Source organism: Chironomus tepperi, unplaced genomic scaffold (assembly GCF_022539635.2).
Source record: "Chironomus tepperi strain 1889 unplaced genomic scaffold, CSIRO-AGI_Ctep_v1 contig_170, whole genome shotgun sequence".
Taxonomy (NCBI): domain Eukaryota; kingdom Metazoa; phylum Arthropoda; class Insecta; order Diptera; family Chironomidae; genus Chironomus; species Chironomus tepperi.
Genome location: NW_027226292.1, coordinates 1,023,202 through 1,043,779, shown reverse-complemented (window position 1 = coordinate 1,043,779; position 20,578 = coordinate 1,023,202). Strand labels below are relative to the sequence as shown.

Sequence of the window (20,578 nt, the reverse complement as noted above, 5' to 3'; positions counted from 1 at the left end):
ATGAAAAATCATCCAGAAGTCTTTGAACGGACTTTAAATGGCTATATGAAGTACTCTGAAAGATTAAGGATATATCAGAATTGGCTTTATGGAACCTGCCGTCAAATTGTATTTTTTCAACATCGTGAAAATTATGAATCTCTTTTGGAATTAGACAGCAATTTCCTCTATTCGACAGCACTAGGACAATTCAATATATTTAAGAGAAGACACAAGGATGGCATTGACATTGATCCAATTTTATCAATTGGACATACAAATGATTCAAAAATTTCTAGTTTAAAACGAAGGGATAATATGATAGCTGGATGTAGACTTAGTGGCACGGTATTCACATTTGACGATGAAAACGAGTACAACGAAGAATTTGTGAGAGATTCATGTGATCCTTTATTAGATTTAGATTTTGTTGGTGACTTTTTTGTGACAGTATCAAGAAGTGAAACAGTATTTCATAAATTAAGTTCCGAACTAGGAATGCAAATATTCGATTTCAGTAAAAATTTAAATATTGGATTTCAATCAATTGCTATAAATCCATCATGTGAAAAGATTTTAGGAGCAAAATCAGATTCCCTGCACATCATTGAGCCTGTCAAGACATTAGTAACAAACAGCTTTCTACATAGATCACAAATCTATAATACTAAATGGCTAAACAATAATACATTTGTATTTACTTCATACAGTAATCCACTATCTTTAATCGACACCAGAATAGATTTTAAAAGACAAGAATTTTCATGTGGAAACTTTACTGCAACATCAGTGGATTATGATGGAAATAATGGCATAATTTATGGTACTTTGCTTGGAATGATGGTTTTATGCGATTTAAGAATGCCTCGGACATTTGAAAGAGTATTTCATCTAGACACACCAGCTATTTGTAGAAATATTAAATCAGACGAAAGACATCTTTATGTATCAACAGACAATGCAATACATTTGCTGAATTTTGATTATTAATAAAATATTGACAATACGCATTTTATTTCAATAAGAATAAATTTGGATAAAAGCGAAGACCTTCAACTGATTCATCTCGACACACTTTTCCAGCACGCTCAGCAATGAGGAAACGTTCGTGCGTTAAAAATACGCTCAAATTATTTTCTCTGGCACATTCTTCAATTGACAATGATCCTTTTTGTTGTAAAAGTTTCGCAATTTCTTCAGCCACTTGCTCATCATTGTGATTTTCGAGCTGCAATATCATAGCACCTGATGGATATTGACGCAATTTCATTGGACCGTTCAACAGTTTGCATGCATTTAAAACATCATCAGGAGAAACAAGCTCTAAACCTCGTGCTCTATTAATTCGACAATAAACTTCAGTGATTGTCATCATACCTCCTTGTTCCTTTAAATTGATTTTAATAAAATTAAATTAATCATTATTAATTTTTTTTTCTTTACTTACAGTCATTATGTCCAGTAATGATTGACAAATTTCATTCCCTAAGCTTTTTAAGTATTCTGCATTATTTGTGAAATTTTCTTTAGTGACGGGATCATCAATACCCAAACTCATCAATAAACTTTTAAACTTCAACGTTTCATCTTCTGAGGCTTCCGATTGTCTATCACGAATTTTTTGACTTATACTTTTCGATATATTAACCATTTCCTTAGCATATCCCATCAACTTGTTCAAATCTTGAAAGGCAGCTGAAATATTCTCATCAGTTTGTTTCTGCTTCTCTTGAATACTTTTTTCAATGCCTCCAATTCCTGATCGTTGTTTAATTCGCGGAGTATTGGACGGTGAAGAAACTGTCTCACTAATTTCAAAAACTCTTGCTAACAGAGTCTCATTTAGTGCCTGAATGAAATTTGAAGCTATTCCATTTGGACCAGAAAATTTTATAAATGAGGATTTACTATACTCCATAGGACCAGGATTTTTACCAGGAGTGGATTCATTTAATCGCACAACTAATCTCTTCTTCTTGCCGAAAAACATTGAAGATCCAATTTCTTCATCGAGCGATTTTACATACTGCAGTCTCAATTGAATTATGTTGGATCCTCTTGAAAACTCTCCGGACTTTCCCCAAAATATCCTATGAGTTGTCAAAGTCAACTCTCCGTCTTCAAATATCGTCTAATTAAAGAAATTTTTTAAATAATTTTTAAGTTTTTTCTTCATCTAAAATTTTATACTTTTTCATGTCCATCATATATTTTGACAGAATCATGCTTTGTCACTACAGTTTCGCCTTCAATTAAAGATGCTGTGCAAAATTCAAATCGATTCATAGTATACTTATACTGTATGTTTTTTTTTGTTCAGAAATCTCAAAATATTTACATTTATATTAAATTCTATTACCGAGATGACAGAATTTTCACATACATTATTTTATAGATATAAATGAGCTAAGTTTCACATTTTGTCTGACTGTCAACGGCAATTAGTCGTACTATTGTTAAATCAATAGTTCTTTAAATGGCTATAAATGATATATTTTTTAGATTGTAAACATTACAATCCAAAATATAAACATTACTTTAAATAAAAACAGTAATAAACTATTTTCGTAGGTAAAGCGCTTTAGAAACTTTACCTGGTGAAAGTTTGAAACTTACTTTTTTATTGAGAAAAGTAACTTCATTTAGAATTTTCTCCGTGTTAAAAATTTATTTTTATTTTCTAAATCTAATTGTAATATAGTTTTAATCATGAGCAATCGAAAAGACAACTATCCAGGACCGATTCCAAATCGATGGCTGAAGTGCCCAATTAGATCAGACTCATTTATTGGAGAAAAATTTATAGCGTTTAAGACTCCTTTGGATAAAAAATTTGACCATCAAACTGGTGATGCCTACTCATTTTATCCTAATATGCTGTTTGATCTGGTGAAAAATATCTATAAGGTAAGAATATCCTTAGATTTTGAGATGTGATTATTTTTTTTTGTTGAATGTTCAATATGTAACTTTCTCTTTGTACTGTTGATGTTGCAGAAAAAATTGGGATTGTGGATAGATTTGACAAATACAAATCGATTTTATAACAGAAGCGATGTTGAGAACAAGGACTGTCAATATGTAAAGCTTCAATGCAGAGGATTTAGCGAAACTCCATCTCCAGAGCAAGTTAGATCATTTATAGAACTAGTCGATGACTTTCTTGCTAATCGTCCTCTTGATATAATTGGAGTTCATTGTACACACGGTTTTAATAGAACTGGATTTTTAATTGTATCATATTTGGTTGAGAAACATGATTATGATGTAGCAGCAGCTATTCAGGAATTTGCTAATGCTCGTCCTCCAGGAATCTATAAACAGGATTATATAAATGAATTATTTAAAAGATACGGTGACGAAGATGATCCATTACAAGCACCACATTTACCAGATTGGTGCTATGAAGAAGAAGAAACGCCAGATGATTATTATCCTCAACAAGAATATCAACAACAACCAGACACATCAAATAAACGAAGAAATAACCATGATGATGATAATGACGATAATGAAGGACATACTGCAGCAAAAGTCAAGAAAAGACGAACAGAAACTATCAAATTTGAAGCTACTTTTATGCCTGGTGTTTCTGGAGTTTCTTTAATGACTGATATACAAGTTGTCAATCCTTTGAGAAATATGATTCAGGACATGTGTGAATTTGGAGGAAGTGGTTTTCCAGGTTGTCAACCAATTTCAATGGATCGTCAAAATTTACGATTATTGCATATGAAACCGTACAAAGTTTCATGGAAAGCTGACGGAACACGTTATATGATGCTCATTAAAGATCAAAATGAAATTTATTTTTTTGATCGTGACAATTCATGCTTCAAGGTGGAAAATCTAAAGTTCTTCCGAAGAGATCTTAATGATAATTTACAAAATACATTAGTTGATGGCGAAATGGTGATAGATAAATATAATGGACAGAGTACGGCACGATATTTGGTTTATGATATAGTTTGTTTAGATGGCACAAGTGTTGGAAGAAAGTCCTTTTCTGAGAGAATGAAGCTCATTTCAGATCATATAATTAAGCCTAGAATTGAATTAATGCGACGAGGTGTTATTGTTCGTGAGCAAGAACCATTCAGTGTTCGTTTGAAAGATTTTTGGGATGTAACACAAGCAAAGTCATTGTTAAGTGAAAAGTTTGCCAGACAATTATCACATGAGCCTGATGGACTTATTTTTCAACCTGAACAAGAGCCATACGTTTGTGGTCGATGTGATGAAGTCCTTAAATGGAAGCCCAGCGAGCAAAATTCCGTTGACTTTCAGCTTAGAATTGTTGAGGATAGTGGTCTTGGGTAAGTTATTTTAATAAGTTCTTTGAATCTTTAATAAATAATTTTGATTTTTTTTTCAGAATGTTGACAAAGAAAAGAGGCATGTTGTTTGTTGGTGGATTATCAACAGCATTTAGTACTATGAAATATACGAAAGAAATTAAAGATATGAATGGCAAAATAATTGAGTGCAAATTTGAAAATAATGAATGGAAATTTATGCGAGAAAGAACTGACAAGTCATATCCAAATGCTTACACTACGGCAATGGGTAAGTTTATTATGAAGAAAAATCTGAAATTGTCTAATTTGTCATATCATTCTAGCTGTTTGTAAATCGATCAAAGAGCCTGTTACGAAGGAAATGCTTCTCGACTTTATTGATAGACATCGATTTAATGTAAATGAAAGATAAATCTAAATTATATGATTTTTTTATGATAATACAATAAACACTCAACTTTAACCTTTCAATTCATGTCTTTTGCTTCTTATTTGCGGCACTTGAATCATCATCTTCATCATTTTCGTCACTTTCTTCCTCATCATTTGTTGATCGTTTGATATCCTCTCGTATATTTAAAGATTTCCTTTTCTCTACAATTTCTGTCAACACAGAATTTGTTTCGGTTTTAGCTTTTTTCAGCGATGCGATGAGATCTGGCAATGAATTTGAATGAATTTCAGTTGTAATCTTCTTGCATCCTTCAGATTTACTCGAAATTTCAACTTGAATATTTGGCATGTTTCTTAAAATTATTATTTCTTATATTCTTATGTCAACTGATATTTTTATTAACCAAACTGAACAGATGATTTTTGTAGAAAGGGAACAGAAAAAAGATTTAAAAATTATGATACGGTTAAAAATGACTTATGCTTCGTCTAGAGATTTTACTTCGGAATGGAGCTGTGGATAAAAAATAATTAAAAACATATTAATTGACAGAAAAGTTATATCCCTAAATGACTTACATCTTCAGCGAGTTTTAAATAATGAAAAGCTTTTTTAAAAGCATCGTTTTCTGATGGATTCTTATCGTAATTCCAATACATAAATTTTTCAAACTTTCCATTGAGTTTTAATAATCTTTCAGCATCATCAATTTGCAATTTCTCATTTTCTCGAAAAATCAATCCTTGCATATTTTCCGGTACTTTACTTTCAATGCCTATAAATATTAATGTTAAGATGATTTTCATACATAATAAAATAGTAAGGAACTTGCCTTTTATAGGAAATCCACGAAGTGCATTCATAAAAACTCCATTCTCTTCAATTGTGTAGTTATTGAAATATTCATCAATCTTTATGACTCCATTATTGTTAACTGCTGCGGGTATATAATGTACTTTTAATTCTTCCTCACTATCTAACTGATCTTTTGTTAATTGTAATTTTATTGACATGATTCACAGATAAATAACACTAAATAATCTTGGAAATCCTTAAAAAATGGCGCCAAAATTTGAAATTCATTAAACCGTTATTTTCTTCAGCACATGTTGCACAATAAATTTTATTTATATCCACTTTAAATGTCAAGAACATAACATACTATGTGCATTCTTTATAATCAAAGAAAAAAATGCCGCAATATGAGCTTTTACATATTTCTGAAAAAATCATTGCTTTCACTTTGATGTGAAAAATATTTTTTTTGCTTTACAAACATGCAGCATAAAAATGTTTATGAAAAACTCTTGTCCGCTTTTTTTTTATCAAACTAAATTATGGTTTGTAGTAAAATAAAGGTAGTTGTCAACAGCTAAATGAAATGCAAAAATGTTATTTACATCTACCTGAATATGCTTACAGGACGATATCGACGGTACGACTATTGAGATAAAATAAAAGTTCAATTGTTTTAGTAATTCCTACTTACGAAAAGTAAAATACTTAAAATCAAACAGAAGAAAACCTAAAATAACAAAATAAAACAAAAACTATAAGGAACAAACTCAATTTCTACTTTCAACAAACATTGTTATAGGAACTAATATAAAAGTGCACTACAAAGCATATGTGAATCTAAAATTAAAGAAATAAAGTAGAAATGGTTGAAAACTTTAAATGTATCTTTCTTATGCTTTGAGCGATCTTTTCATGGTATTAACAATTGAAAATAAAGTTTTCTGATACATCGCTTTATTCTTTTTATTGTAAAGTTTCCAATAAAACTTTGAGTACGGAAAGATTGCTCGTTAAATCTTATTGAATAGTAAATCACATTTTTCTTGTTATATTCTCATGAAAGCAACACCATTTAAATGAAATTTGTAACTTGATGAGGTATCGATATCTGTATTTTGACATAATATTTCAGATATCATATGTTAATGAGCATTAGTACTTCATTTGCCCAGGGGCGTAGCCAGAAATTTTTTAAGTTAGATGGAGTACGAAACCAAAGGGGGTATTGGGATTTTGGTTTCAAAAACCCCCCTGAATACCTCCTGCATATTCTTAAATAATGAGTCAAATCCGTTTCATCTCAATTCACCTTAACATACCTCAAAAAATATGTCTATGTCCACAGTTACAAGCGGATAATAAATCATTTGCTGAAAAATATGATGAAAACCCATCTAACCTTGCTAAATATTTCCTATCAATATTTGATCACTTTATACTGAATATTTTCCTCGTTCCGCTTTAGGGCTTAGGATTTTCCAGTTTATCAAACTGCTAAGAGCATTAAAATCGCCTCCTTATTTATTGCTATTGATTATCAATATGAATGATTTTTCAGCGAAAAACACGTCAATATTCACTGAAATGGAAATGAAAGAGAAAAGGCATTGTTTGTTAAGTTCTAAATGTATATAAAATGAATAAAGTGTCAGTTGCTGATTCTCGAGGCAAAAATCAATCTCAAAGCTTAAAAAAGGAAGATAATATAAAAATAAAAAGGCTGTTAGAATAAATGGATGAATATGAAGGAGTTCAAACAAAACGTCTGTGACATCTTACTTATTTTTATGTGCACATACATTCAGAAATACCTTTTGTATATTTCGATTGAATAATTTAGTAATATAATTTTGTTTATTTGACTTTTTGTAATCTCCCCATTCGCCGTAAAGATCAATCCCTATTAATGCACCTTGAATGCTTAATGAAAGGAAGGGAAGTGGATTTGTTTTAGACTTTGTTACGGAGGAGGTGGAAGAGGAAGGTTAAAAAATAAATGTTATGCGTGGCGTAATAAGTGAATGGCCACATAGAGATACGGATAGCCCTTAATTTAATGTCATTCCACTGTGCTTGACGGGGTAATATTCTAGTAATACTATAAAAGAAAAGGAGACACAGGAGGTGAGGAGAAGGTGAAAAGGCAAAAAAATAAAGAAAGCGCGACGTATAAAACTTTTTAATTCGATAAACACATTCGGTGTATGATATAACATCCATATTACATGTATATGTGTATACAATAAAAATAAAGTAGGAAGCAAATAAAAATGAGGGAATTGAGCTTAAAGCTACATCGCAATTTTTTATTATTTTATTTTATTTCAGTGTTCTTCATTTTATTTGTTCTTCTTTTCCATCCATTCATTCATTTTTCTTCCTTTTCCATTCTGTTTCCATATCAGATGAATGTTTGAATGTTTACTTGTACTGTTTGTATGATTTTATGACATTTTTCGCTCATCATGTATGGTGGGTTGTGATGCTTCGGGGAGCTGTTTAAAAAGGCAAATAAAGCGCGTTCTATACATTCTTTTTTTCTCACATGTCATATCGTCATACATTTTTTATATTTCGTTTTAATTTGATAAGATTACAGCAACAAGCTATGGGAAAATTTCTATCGTATATTGTCTTATTGATTGTTGTTGTGGATATTCGACACAAGAGAACAAAAATAAAAAATAAAGCACAAACGGAGACATAAAATACAATAAAAAGTGAATGAAATTTTTCTTTTATTATATTTTATACATCAATCCACTCTTTATTGTTTTATCTGATGTCTGATTTTCCTCTATTCATCAAGGCAAATAGAAAAAAATGCAATTTAATTACGAATTTCATTCATTTTTTTTTTTTTGCAAAAACTTTAGAGATCGGGGACATCAGTAATAGTGTGGTGATTTTGATCTTCAACTTGTAAATAAAATCTTCAATTGTGTCTCTTACTAGCAGGGAGTCATTTATTATAACGTTCATTTGCAATTCAAATTAAATAAATATATATTACATAGTTGAAAACCCCTTTCTTATAAAATGTCAGTCTGTATTTGAACTCCGATGAATAAACATTATTGTTAATTTATAAATCCGTAAGGAAGTCGTATTAATTAAACTACAATTATTCAATTACAAAAATATTATCAGTCCGGAACAAATTCTTGAACACTCAATAAGAAATTTCTAGATACATTTGTAATAAATAGTTTTGAAGAAGTTCAAAGAATTTATTTTCATAAGTTTGACTTTGAGTTTCATTTCCTGTACCTAAATGATTTTATAAAATCAAATACCCTTTACTTAATTTACTTCTGAATGCTCTAAATTCCGTGGTTTTCATTTCATTTACATCTTCTGTCTTCTCAGTTCATTTAAAGAACTTTTTACATGAAATTTGTGGGTAAATTTTCTCATCGTTCAAAAAATATTGTAAAGGAGGGAATAAAAGTTTTAACATAAAGTTCTGGCTTCTTTAGAAAATAAAAAAAGTAAAAGAACAGAGACCAGCATAAAAATTAAGCAAAGTTAATGCAAAAGCGCAATAATTTTCTTAAAAATATCACTGAGAGAGCTCTTAGAAAAGGTTTAATTAAGCATTTGATCCATAATTATTATCTTAACTTGATCTGACTTGTTACGATAAATTGAAAGCTAAATTTATTAGCACTAGCACACAATTTTGTATGATGGCATATCATATGCATATATTGGTCAAATCTATAAGACTCCAATGATCCAGACGGACCTTGATATGAATCTATCCAATTTTTGTGAGTTCTATAGTCAGAAATATTCATAAAATGAGATGGGAATCATAATAAAAGACGTCGCTTTTCTGCTACTATCCAATAAAGTCTTTATATTTGTGTGCCTCAAAAGAGTGAGCAAGTATAGTTGAAAAAGTCGGGAATGCAAGTGAGGTTTTTAATCAAAGCCTTTTTTTCTCATTCTCTTTAGAGATTTTTTTGTGTTCTATGCGCCAAGAAATAAAAAAGACTGAAATGAAAGAAGAAAAAAGGAAGTTCATAAATTTTCAAACTTTTTTCATATTTTCACTCCTCCGGTTTTGTGTTTTCCTCCTTTCACATTTCTTTTTCTATTTTTTATTATATGTTTTTGTTCATCGGTTACCGGTACTAGACTTTTGCAATATGCAAAAAAATAAAAAAATCCAGAGCATGGCAAAGAGTCGAGAAATTTGCATTGAAATACGATATTTAACGATAAAAATCTCTGGAGGAATCAAATCGAATATTGCTGCTTCCACTGCTCTTCCTTTGCTCTTTTCTTTTCCTCACACTCACTTCATTTCTATCTGTACATCGTTATTTCCCTTTCTATTGAGAGCACGCGGTAGTGAATTGAGAAACTGATTTTTTATGTATGCACTATAGTCTACATGTATATATACATGTGAATGAAAATGAAGAGGAAAGATGAAGGCTTATACACACAATATTATATAGCATAAAAACATCATCCAGATGTATAAAATTTATGGTGCTTTTTATTACCGTCGAACCAATAGACAAGAAATCGAATAAATAGTGCTTGAAACTGTGGAACGTTGAATAATAACGAATAGAAATTTATTAAGAAAGTTGATATGCAGCATGGAAATGGCATGAAGAAGCGCTTAAAGTTTTGGAAAAATTTTCCATGCCGAGTCTCGAACAGATGATGATCACTTCGTCGGTGTGCAATGATCAAGTCTTAAAGCATACGACGCCATCGAGGGCGAGACAGTTCGACTTACTATTGATTCAATACTATAAACTGACTTGCAAGGTTCACAGATGAACTTAAATAAGTCTTAGTTCGTTCTCGTTAAAGAGATATTAAGAAGACTAATGTGCGACAACGGCTCAGTCATTCTTAATGCAGTTTTGGAATTTGTGGATAATTTCAGCTACAATTTTTGTTTCAGGAAGTTTTTCACTTTTCATGTTGAAAATGAGAAAAACGGATTTTTTTTTTCCAAAACAGCAGTTTCAATATATGAAACGGTATGAATATGAATAGAGTCGTAAAATAAGTCAATGTGAGGCAACAATATTGCGAAATATTGTACAAGATAAAAGATGAATGGGAGAAAGCATTACATAAAACCTCAATAATATTATGAGTGTAAAGTAGCTTTTTGTGTGTAAATGTATCTCTGGATGCTTTATATTCAGCTTTTTCTCAGTATCCACTACATATTTTCTCTTATCTGCTCGTCTCCTTTTATGCATAATATACATATAAATAGTGAAAAGGCTATCAAAGCATGTTTACATTGAGCTGAAAAAAAAAAGTTTTAGTTCAATGCATGCAAAGTGAGAGAATATAGTTTGCGAAAATGTGGTCGACACTTCATATTGAAGTATGTAGACATGGTAGAGAATAGTGTCTATGTAATTTATATCAAATGACCAGATAAACATAAGTTTTAATGTACATATGTTGACAAAATGATGCAGATTCTTTTTATGTCTTACCAATATCCCAAATGGTTAGATTGAAATTCTTTACTGTTAACTAAATAATCCAATGAATGGCAATGAATGCAATCAAATGGATTTGTTTAATGAAATTTTTCTAAATTTTTACGAAATTCTTCCCAAGCTATATCGAGTTCTATCCGAACAGCATAACTTTATTGCTAGAGAATCGCTACATTGTCCTGCTAACAGTAAGACGCAATTTTGCTGCTGGCTCCGTGACTGCTGATTTCGACAAATTTTTCAGTTGAAAAATGTTGTTAGACGCAATTTTGCTGCTCGGGCAAGAAACTATATAAAATTGCCCATAATTAATTCTGTTCGATGACACAAATTCCATAAGCACTCAAACATTGTTTGATTGAAATAACAATCATAATAATCAACTGGTCGTACATGATTTTTTATGTTATTCATTTTTGATTGTGATACACAGATGGTACATCTCATTAACAAGATTCCACTTTATTTTCATTGGCACACAGAGATAATTGACATGATGTATTTTACGAGAAAAATGTGACACTTATGGAAAAAGGTGTAGTGGACTCAACTTGAAAATGTTTTTTGGTGTCCACATCGAAAAGTGCTTTAATAAATTATGAACTATTTGGTACCAAACATAGAATGCCACTTTGTGGCTATTCATGTATGAACAGCAATTATGGATCTAAACGTATTCATTACATATTCTGTGCACGTTAATCGCTTTTGTCGCCAAATTTGTTGCTGTTTTTTTTTTCGTACATAGAAAAGTCGTGTCCTATTTATATGCATGCTGAAACTTTTTCAGTTAGTTTTGTCACTGATACTAAAAATAGAAACAGACTAGTTTGTGTAGTTCTCTTATCCACATGAAAACTTATATCTAAATGATAAATTTCATGAAAAAACTATGGCAAATGACTTAAAGTTGCACTTCTAGGATTGAAATCCATAGGAAGCATTGATGTTTATGTAAATCAAAAGTATGTACAGTCTACTCATTCCTCCATATTTCTTGATTAATTGATTGCAAAATTGTTTATCTCATGAAAATGTTCATCAATTTCGGCAACTATTGTGTATAGTGCGTACGGTTGTCAGGATATGAGGTTAAAAGTACGGCTATTTATCTCTTCCATAATTGATTCGGAAATGCGAAATACAATGTGGTGATCATAACAGAATTGAACATTCTGATTGTTGAATGGGAATTTGCCATGACTGAATGGATATAGTTTGTCGATTTTGTTTTGTATAAAATATCATTGAACTCTTCATGTGATGTGCTATTGAGCAAAGCTTACATTTATCAACTATTTTGTTGATTCCAAACTGATTTTATTTTTACTAAATGTTTGATTTCACTTAGTTTGGTTCCGAAAATGAAATTGACTAAACTCCTTTCTAGAAAGATTAATTTTAATCTGACATAATGAAGCCAATACTTGTGTGAGAATTTCTATAGATAGAATTTGGTTGTATATTTAAATAGAATGGAAAAGGGAATGCAGAAAGACATTAAGATGAGCACTTAAGGGTAAGGAAAAGTAGAAGAAAGAAGAAAATACAAACTTTTGCGTTACAATGATGATGTGTTTTGAATGCTAATGAAAATTGTCAAATACTAGGCACTAAGGATGAATAATGAGAGGCATTGCATCTCAAAGATTTCGTATAATTTTCTGTCACTCTTAAGTGTATGTTTGTTGTCGTTGGGTAATTCAATTAATTAGGTTATTATGTTGAAGAGCATGGAAAAATGTCTCTTGTGTGAATCGGAGATGTCGTATAGAAATGAAAGCATGCAGTCAAGTATTTTGATATTGCGTTATAGTTACATAAGCGTATGTAAGTGTGATGATAATGAAAACGATTTAAATCCTTATATCCATTTTGTAATAAGAGAGATTTGCGACAAAGAATGAGAAAAAGTTTTTAAGAAAGCAGAAAGCTCTAAAAGCGATTGAATGCAGTTGTTGAATTTCCATTATTATTCTTGTTCATGAAGAAAGAAAATCCCCTTGTTTCTTTAAAAGAGGAACTTGCAAATGCTTATAAAAAAAAGAATAAGAGCATTTTACTTACTTTCATTTGTGAATGTCTGTACTTTTTTTTTCATCATAAGAAAAAAGCTAATGATTGCCATAAAACGAAGTAGAATGAATGAAAAAATGAAGAAACATAAGAAGAAAAAAAGAGGAAAAGTTTGCAGTTGGCATTTTATCGCGTTAAAAGATGGAGAACTGAGCAAGATTGTAATATGCCGAGCAAAAATCATAATAATGAGGAACATTATTTGTTATGATATTACAAAGCTCATTATCACATTTTTTTATTGCAATGATTTTCTCTTTCTTCTTCCTTCAGTGCCCACTATGTATATTCCTATGGAATATGAGTGGAAATTATTATGAATGATAGTTACGAGCATCTTATTCCAATAAAAAAACAAAATAAAAAGTTTCATTTGAATTAGTAAAGTTCTTTTCATTTACAAATTTTTCAGACTGTTTTATTTTGTTGTTTTAGTTCTGTTATTGTTGCAAATTAAATGGACATACTTAGTCTTTAACAAACTGTAAGATTTTCTTTTCTTTTGGTATTTTTTAATAATTTTATTACGCTATATCTGAGATTCCATTTGGTGTTAATAAAAGAGCTTTAACGGAGCTTTCTTTATTTATGTCGCCAGGGATAGTATTTTTAGAAATTATGTATGAAGAAGTAAGTAGGTCCTATCCGGAAGTTTCTACCACGGAGCCTTAATACTCCGTTAAGTTACAATGATGCATGAATACGATTAATCTCGTGAGATCTTATGGTGGAAACTTTTGACCTCTAAATCCTGTAACTACGCTCGTTTGTTAAGCCATTCGTTAAAAAAAACCCAAGATGCATTAAGGATTTACTTGTGCTTTGTTGTAATGAGTGAGTCGAACTATGCAAATCACAAGTGAATTTGGAGCGGTGACATTTACTTCTACGAGACTACACACAGATACAATGTTCATGGGTTCGATGCAATGCACAACTTTGTAACCTAATGACAGTAATGTTGTCAACAAGGGTCAGACACTATTGACTCTCGTTTGTTAAGCCATTCGTTAAAAAACCCAAGATGTATTATGGATTTACTTGTGCTTTGTTGTAATGAGTGAGTCGAACTATGCAAATCACAAGTGAATTTGGAGCGGTGACATTTACTTCTACGAGACTACACACAGATACAATGTTCATGGGTTCGATGCAATGCACAACTTTGTAACCTAATGACAGTAATGTTGTCAATGTATTAGTTTAAACTAGACTGTGAACTGTAGGTCTGGGTTTGAGTGTTTTGGCTTGGTGAATCCTAATAAAAATTTTCACAATTTTTTTTTCTAAGTAGAAATCATTAATCTGTTGCCCTGCTATGGATTTTTAAAATAAGGAACAGGAAAATATTTTTGTGATGAATTGATACTAAATTACAAAACACTTCTCAAACCCTTAAATTCCTAATTTTTGGAAAATTATTTATGATTCATATGCAAATATGTACATACATCAAATGTCAAGTATGTATGAGTCACACACTTTGAGTATAATTTATATGTTGTTTGTCACTTAATGTTCTATAAACATCTAAACAATTAATTATTTTTCTAATGCAAAAATGTAAATAATTTGTTATATTTCTTAGAGGAATAGCCATTCTTTCGTATCATTAGTATAAATAGCTAACATAAAAAATGGAATAAGATAAGGTAAATATGTATTCTGAAGGAAAAGAAAAAAATTTCAAGCAAAAATTTTATATCTCTATCAATTAGTGCCGCTATTTTCATTTTTATGGGCGTGAAATATATATTTCTTAAGAAGGTTAAAAATGTTCTACTTAAGCAGTATAGGAAGTGAGAGAGGTAGCTCGTTAAACAAACGACATTTGATTCAATGCCATTGTATGATACTTTAATTAACTAAAAAGAAATATCAATTATGTCTTTCGTGAAAAGAAAGTGAAATGTGCTAAAGTGCTACTCCACCTACACAATTAGTTAGATGAGTTGATTGCAAAAACTTTTCTCTGCTTAATCGCTAAAGGAGTGGTGGAAAAGAAATTTTTCTCTTTTGTTCATTCGTTCGTGTAAAATATTCAAGCTTTATTTCAGCACAAAGAATTTCATGATTGCATTCGACAGTAATATTCCAAATTTTTAAACAGGTACGCAGTATCAATTTTTTTTAATGATTTAAGCTTTATGTCACATGTATGCATTTATAAATTTCCATAATTAATCCAAAGCTCATTGATGGATACGTCAAAGCTAATTAATTAACATCAAATAGAAACCGTCCATATGGCTAGATAAAAGGTTATTGGCAGAGATTTTAAAGCTCCATGGCGAAGCATTTCTCATTTCAGTACCGCTCGGACTTTATTGTTCAATTTACATAGAAATTTGATACACCGTTCGATTCAATCAACGATGCTTCAGACGTTAACTTTATTCTTGATTTTTTAACATATCGATAACTCGGCTACATGGAAATTAAGGCTTCTCAAAAGACTTATCAGTCTTTTTTAATTTTTCATCAGTCTCGGTCTCGACAAATCTCGACTTCGAAGAATTCCCTTGTGTTCTAGGCTACAATCTCGGTCCCGGTCTCGATTTTGGAGAATTCATCCAAACTAACACTTCGGGAAGAGTTCCTTAAAGGATATTTAATGATTATACATTTAGTCACAAGCCAACCATAATATAGCTTACACTTGCTTTCAATTCTCTTAGATGTTGTTCCATAATATCCATAATATCCGCTGGTGTAAGAATATGTTTGCTTTTATGCAACAAAATGTTGCAGCACAAGCACAATCAAATTCACTGGATTGAATATAATGTGATAAATAATGCTAACGGATGCAAACCAATTAAAATCACTTTCAATTTTTTATACTTTTAGGAAGGAAGGAGAAAAAAAAAATTCATTTGAACAATTTTCTTCTCGTCCATTGTCCAGATTTATTGCATCGGAAAGAAGCAAAAACAAAAGGGAAGAAGAAAAAAAAATTGGGGAAGAAGATTTTGCTATGATTTATAAGTTCATGTTAGTCGGGATAACAATCTACCTTTCTTGCTATTCTCTATAATATTGTTTCCTGCTATATTTAAAGACATTTCTAGCCACTTTGGTGGCAAGCTGGAAAAAAATAAAATTAAAAAATAGAATGAGAAGAGATAAAAGAGGAAATTGGATAGGAAAGGCGCAGCAGGAAAGCAGCAAGCAAAAATGAATTTATCTACATAAAGGAAGATTAAAAATTGTTGTTTTCCCCCCCATAAATGAAAAAAATTGCTTTTTTAGCAAACTTCCACTCTTTTGCTCTATGGAATTCTTTTAGGTACTTTTTTTTCCTTTGGCTCATTCTAAACGAATTCGTGTATTTGCCTCTATCAAGAAATCACTTTTAATTAAAGCCATAAAATTTTATGATTTAATTTACCATTATCCTGAAAAACTTTCAAACGTGCAAAGTATTTATTTTATTTCTTCTACTTTTTTACTTCGTTTCCTGTTGCTAACCAAAAAAGAGAAGCTATATAAATAAAATAAAAATACAGTTGGGAGTCTATTTTGCGAGCGAAAAATGCAAAAAGTTAGTGCACCCTATTTTAAGGTACTTAGACAATAACGCTTAATCCTCCGAATCACTTCTAATAAAGCTTTCAACTCATTATATCTCAAATACCCAAGTCGTGGGATGTCTAAAATTAAGTTTAATATTTATCAACTTTTCATAATTACTAAATACAGCAGGATATAATATCCATAGGATATAACAATCCCGAACAGCACAGCAAGTTCACTGGTGCACGGCTACGTTACCATGCAAGATGAAATGCCATCAGTGGCAAAAATTGTAAAGCGTTGGCCTTACGACCCAAAGGTTCAGGGTGCAGTTCGACACACAATGTGTCTCCAATGTTGAATATATGTAGTTTCTGGATATTTTTTTTTTCACAAAACCTAGCGCACACGAATTGTAACTATGAACATTGCATTGTACATCAGGTCTTGCAACGACTGATTATGGCAATATTGTTCATTGCACTGTGCTCCTCGGAAATGAAATCTCTCTGGGATAACTTGTGAAAGCTTGAATAAGCATTAGAATTTGCAGTAAACGTCCAGTGTTCTATTTCTTTAAGAAACTTTGTGAAAATCACTTTTGAAGTTTAATAAGAACAAGAATAACCAAAAAGTCATTAGATTAAATTGAAAATAATAATTTGCACTTACAATTCAAATCGCTTTTATTTCTGAAATGAAAACGAAAATTGAGTTTTTTTCCTAATACAGCCAGAAGCACTTCATCTCAACGTAGTTGTCATGAGACTAACTGTATGTACGTTTTATATGTAAATATATAAATGCACGATTATTTTACTTTAAACCAGTTTTTTTTTCTATGATCTCCTTGCCAAATAATAATGGAAACGTGAGAATAATTAAACTTTATGATGTTGAGAATTTGAACGTTTCCCCGATGCTCATGAACTTCATTTAAGGAAAGTAATCGAGAAGGAAGAATTAAATTTCATCGTAATTAAAGCTAAGCATCTTAAATATTTCTATAATAGAGAGTAACTGAATGAGAGGATGTTAGTATGTGAGAAGGGAATGGGTGAAATCCACAGAACTAAAGCACGTATGATTTTATAAACGCGATGAATGCATGCAGTCTGCAGCTTAAAGTTTTAAATTTTCAATATAATAAAAGCGAATTAAAATTTATGATATATGTTGAGTGTGCTGTGCGATAACTAAATCTTATTTATATGTCATGTTTAATAGTTAAGGTACCAACCAAATATCACGTAACACTGAAAGTGATCATGTATGAAAATGTAAAGGGATGTAATGATCCTTACAATATAATAAAATATTGGGTTTGGTTTGGTTAGAGTTAATTCGCACTATCGATCTGTTGGATCATCCTAATGCCTCTTTAGAACTAGTACTGCTCGCTTATATCCCCAAGAACAAAGAAGTCCTTTTCAACTTTTGTTGTTTGACTTGTTGCATACATAACGACTTACAATTCGTGATCTACAAGAATATGGACTGTTGTACCTTAATATTCCAAATTATAAAATATCAATGAGTCACTCATCAAATTATTTAATAAATTACTTCCTCATTTTATTAAAAAAGTAATTTGCAGATCCATTTCATGTAGAGAATAAAATGCTTTACGTATGACAGTCGGAAAAGTACCATTTCAACGCAAGAATGCAATAAATTTTGCTTTAAAGAAATTTATACCATTTTTTGTAGTTCTTATTCTTCGTATAAATCCATAATTGTGTAAGAATATCATTACAGCACAATGTAATTTATTTTAAAATTTAGGGCAGTATTCCCGAACTGACAAAGAGCATGCTTATGAGCAATTATTTTGATTATGTATAATCATGAGTACGCTCATTTATGTGATCATGCTCATTGTCGGTTATAAAATACGACAAAGTCATGGAAAGCCACACTGGTGTCTGCAAAACATTAAATGCCATTGACTTCAGAAGAACGAATGATCGTAGAAGAATCTGATGAAATTTACACATGAAAAAAGAAAACTTTTTACAGAAAGAAAACGTTTGATTAAGCTTTATACTTAATCCTTGACTTAATTTATATGATCGACCAAATGTAAAAAAGATGAATCATTTTACGTCCATAAATTAAATAATCTAATGGACTTTACTTGTGAAAATCCGCTTTCAGTGTAATCACATTGTAAAAAGGATTAATTTTTTTTTTCTCTTTTACTTAGTACTTTATCTCTTTTAAATACTATACTGCATTTCCTTTTTAATAAAAATAAATGAGATAGTTTTTATTCATACGCAATAATTGCATTTACAGAGTTAATTGCTTTGAGTGCTTTACTTCATTTATTGATACAGTGAAGGTTTTATTGATACATGTTAATTTGTATTTTAGTCCAGTTTCAATTCAGTGGTGATATGTGGCTGCATATGGATACATCCGAGTGGACAACTTGACATAATACACCACAGGTGCTCCATTGGGAAGGCTCAGGAATACCACTTTGCCATACCTGATGTACCACAGCATCGTACCAGTGGTGTATGTGTAACTTACTGTTTACCATCACCGAAGAAATTGACTTCTAGACATGAAAGTACTAAACTTCAGATTTTACAATATTAATTGGGTCTAAAATTTTTTAACTAGACATGGTCATCTTCGACAACAACACTGACACTCTGAAACAGTTTTTCAATTTAAAGCACGAGAGTTAAAAATTTATAAAAAACGTGACATTTTAAGGGCAAACCTTTTTCTGCTTGCTGGCTGCAAAAAAATAACAAAAATTATTTACTGCCGTATGTCGCAATTTGAAAATGTTTTTTTATTTTTCCTATTTTCAATCAAATTTCTACAATACAACAATTGGAGGAAAAAACTACATACAATGCATGAAGTTAAATAGAAATTATTGAAAAGATTTTTTTTTGTGTGTGTATTTGTGTGTTGATATTCAAATTGATTTTTTAATGGCGCAACTTTCCTGATAAATTGCGAAAAATTGCAATCATACAGCAGCAGCAGCAGCAGTGGTACAAAAAAACGCCAAAGCTATAATGTGTTTTGCATAAATTAAAAATCGTCAATGTGCATTTTTCCAACTTCCGTTTGTGAATGTGCATTTGGAAGTAGAATAAGTCACAATTGAAAGAAATTGGAGCTGGGTGAAATTATTGTATATGTATATATACATACAATTTATAAATGTCGATAGAAAGAGAAGAAGATGGAAAAAGCCATCAACGATTGAGAACGAATGAGTGGGGAAAAAATGAAGAATGGTTTGAAAAGCAATCAATGTAGTGGAAATTTTATGGTGGCACAGAGTGAATAAATGAAAAAAGATGATTTTTTTTTGCAGAAAAAAATATTTTGTTTGCACAACAAACATTTATTTGCACTTGCAACAGCGCAGCACAGCTGAACAGAAACTGGAGGAGTATGAGGATAAAAATTATTTTATGCAGTATGAACTTTTGTTGCTCTGTCGCGATAAACATATTTGTCGGTAGAGCACTTTTTTATTCAATTTTTATGAATTATGTCATAAGAATTTATTAAAACAAGTCATTAAGTCAGGGATGATTACAAATTATTACTTAACATGTTTTTTCATTGCTGATTAAATTGAAAATGCATGAGTCAAGTGTTAAGCTAAAGTTATATATAAATTCAAAAAGCACATTCATTCCACTTTCCAAAGTGATAACTTAACTTCATTCTTCTTCAATGCACTCTCTCCTATATCCAACTTTCTGCAACATTCATTTATTTCTCACATATTTTCTCTTGATCACTTCAACAAAAATAGCAGCTTGCATCCATAGGGCGCCTGCAAAAAATTATACAAAGTTGACGTGAATTTATAGAGCAATTTTTCATATATACATTTTGACTGATTATTTCTCGAGAGTTGAGTCGTGAGTTCAAAGAATGTTTTATATATCTTTTTCTCTTTTTTATCGCACACTTTTTCTATTTTATGTTTGTTGCTATTTTATTTAGGTTATGTTGTCATTCATATTTTGTCTTTAAGTCTATTT

At 30.8% G+C, this 20,578-nt stretch overlaps 4 protein-coding genes across 4 annotated transcripts; 2 read left to right on the top strand and 2 right to left on the bottom strand.

Annotated features, from left to right (window-relative positions):
- Nucleotides 1-969, top strand: LOC139088683 (uncharacterized). The gene has a single exon (XM_070637940.1). It carries the CDS (start codon nucleotides 1-3, stop codon nucleotides 967-969), a length of 969 nt encoding a protein of 322 aa, XP_070494041.1.
- Nucleotides 549-2,336, bottom strand: Vps36 (vacuolar protein sorting 36). Its single transcript, XM_070637964.1, has 3 exons — nucleotides 2,170-2,336; nucleotides 1,427-2,110; nucleotides 549-1,366 (listed from the first exon to the last, which is right to left on the bottom strand). The coding sequence occupies exons 1-3, from the start codon at nucleotides 2,263-2,265 to the stop codon at nucleotides 992-994; spliced, it is 1,155 nt and encodes a 384-aa protein (XP_070494065.1). The 5' UTR covers nucleotides 2,266-2,336; the 3' UTR covers nucleotides 549-991.
- A 274-nt stretch (nucleotides 2,337-2,610) lies between these two features.
- On the top strand, nucleotides 2,611-4,748 carry mRNA-cap (mRNA capping enzyme). The gene is made up of 4 exons (XM_070637962.1): nucleotides 2,611-2,886; nucleotides 2,977-4,295; nucleotides 4,355-4,545; nucleotides 4,601-4,748. Exons 1-4 carry the CDS (start codon nucleotides 2,689-2,691, stop codon nucleotides 4,687-4,689), a joined length of 1,797 nt encoding a protein of 598 aa, XP_070494063.1. The 5' UTR covers nucleotides 2,611-2,688; the 3' UTR covers nucleotides 4,690-4,748.
- Nucleotides 4,628-5,708, bottom strand: LOC139088701 (uncharacterized). Its single transcript, XM_070637965.1, has 3 exons — nucleotides 5,504-5,708; nucleotides 5,250-5,446; nucleotides 4,628-5,184 (listed from the first exon to the last, which is right to left on the bottom strand). The coding sequence occupies exons 1-3, from the start codon at nucleotides 5,682-5,684 to the stop codon at nucleotides 5,149-5,151; spliced, it is 414 nt and encodes a 137-aa protein (XP_070494066.1). The 5' UTR covers nucleotides 5,685-5,708; the 3' UTR covers nucleotides 4,628-5,148.
- Between the last annotated feature and the right edge of the window lie 14,870 nt (nucleotides 5,709-20,578).

Coding starts and splice junctions, on each gene's coding strand:
- LOC139088683 (XM_070637940.1), top strand. CDS start 1: ATGAAAAATCATCCAGAAGTCTTTGAACGGACTTTAAATGGCTATATG.
- Vps36 (XM_070637964.1), bottom strand. CDS start 2,265: ATGAATCGATTTGAATTTTGCACAGCATCTTTAATTGAAGGCGAAACT. Junction 2,111..2,169: donor TATATGATGGACATGAAAAA/GTATAAAATTTT, acceptor TTCTTTAATTAG/ACGATATTTGAAGACGGAGA. Junction 1,367..1,426: donor CATTACTGGACATAATGACT/GTAAGTAAAGAA, acceptor ATCAATTTAAAG/GAACAAGGAGGTATGATGAC.
- mRNA-cap (XM_070637962.1), top strand. CDS start 2,689: ATGAGCAATCGAAAAGACAACTATCCAGGACCGATTCCAAATCGATGG. Junction 2,887..2,976: donor TGGTGAAAAATATCTATAAG/GTAAGAATATCC, acceptor TTGATGTTGCAG/AAAAAATTGGGATTGTGGAT. Junction 4,546..4,600: donor TGCTTACACTACGGCAATGG/GTAAGTTTATTA, acceptor ATATCATTCTAG/CTGTTTGTAAATCGATCAAA.
- LOC139088701 (XM_070637965.1), bottom strand. CDS start 5,684: ATGTCAATAAAATTACAATTAACAAAAGATCAGTTAGATAGTGAGGAA. Junction 5,447..5,503: donor TCGTGGATTTCCTATAAAAG/GCAAGTTCCTTA, acceptor TAATATTTATAG/GCATTGAAAGTAAAGTACCG. Junction 5,185..5,249: donor ATTTAAAACTCGCTGAAGAT/GTAAGTCATTTA, acceptor TTTTATCCACAG/CTCCATTCCGAAGTAAAATC.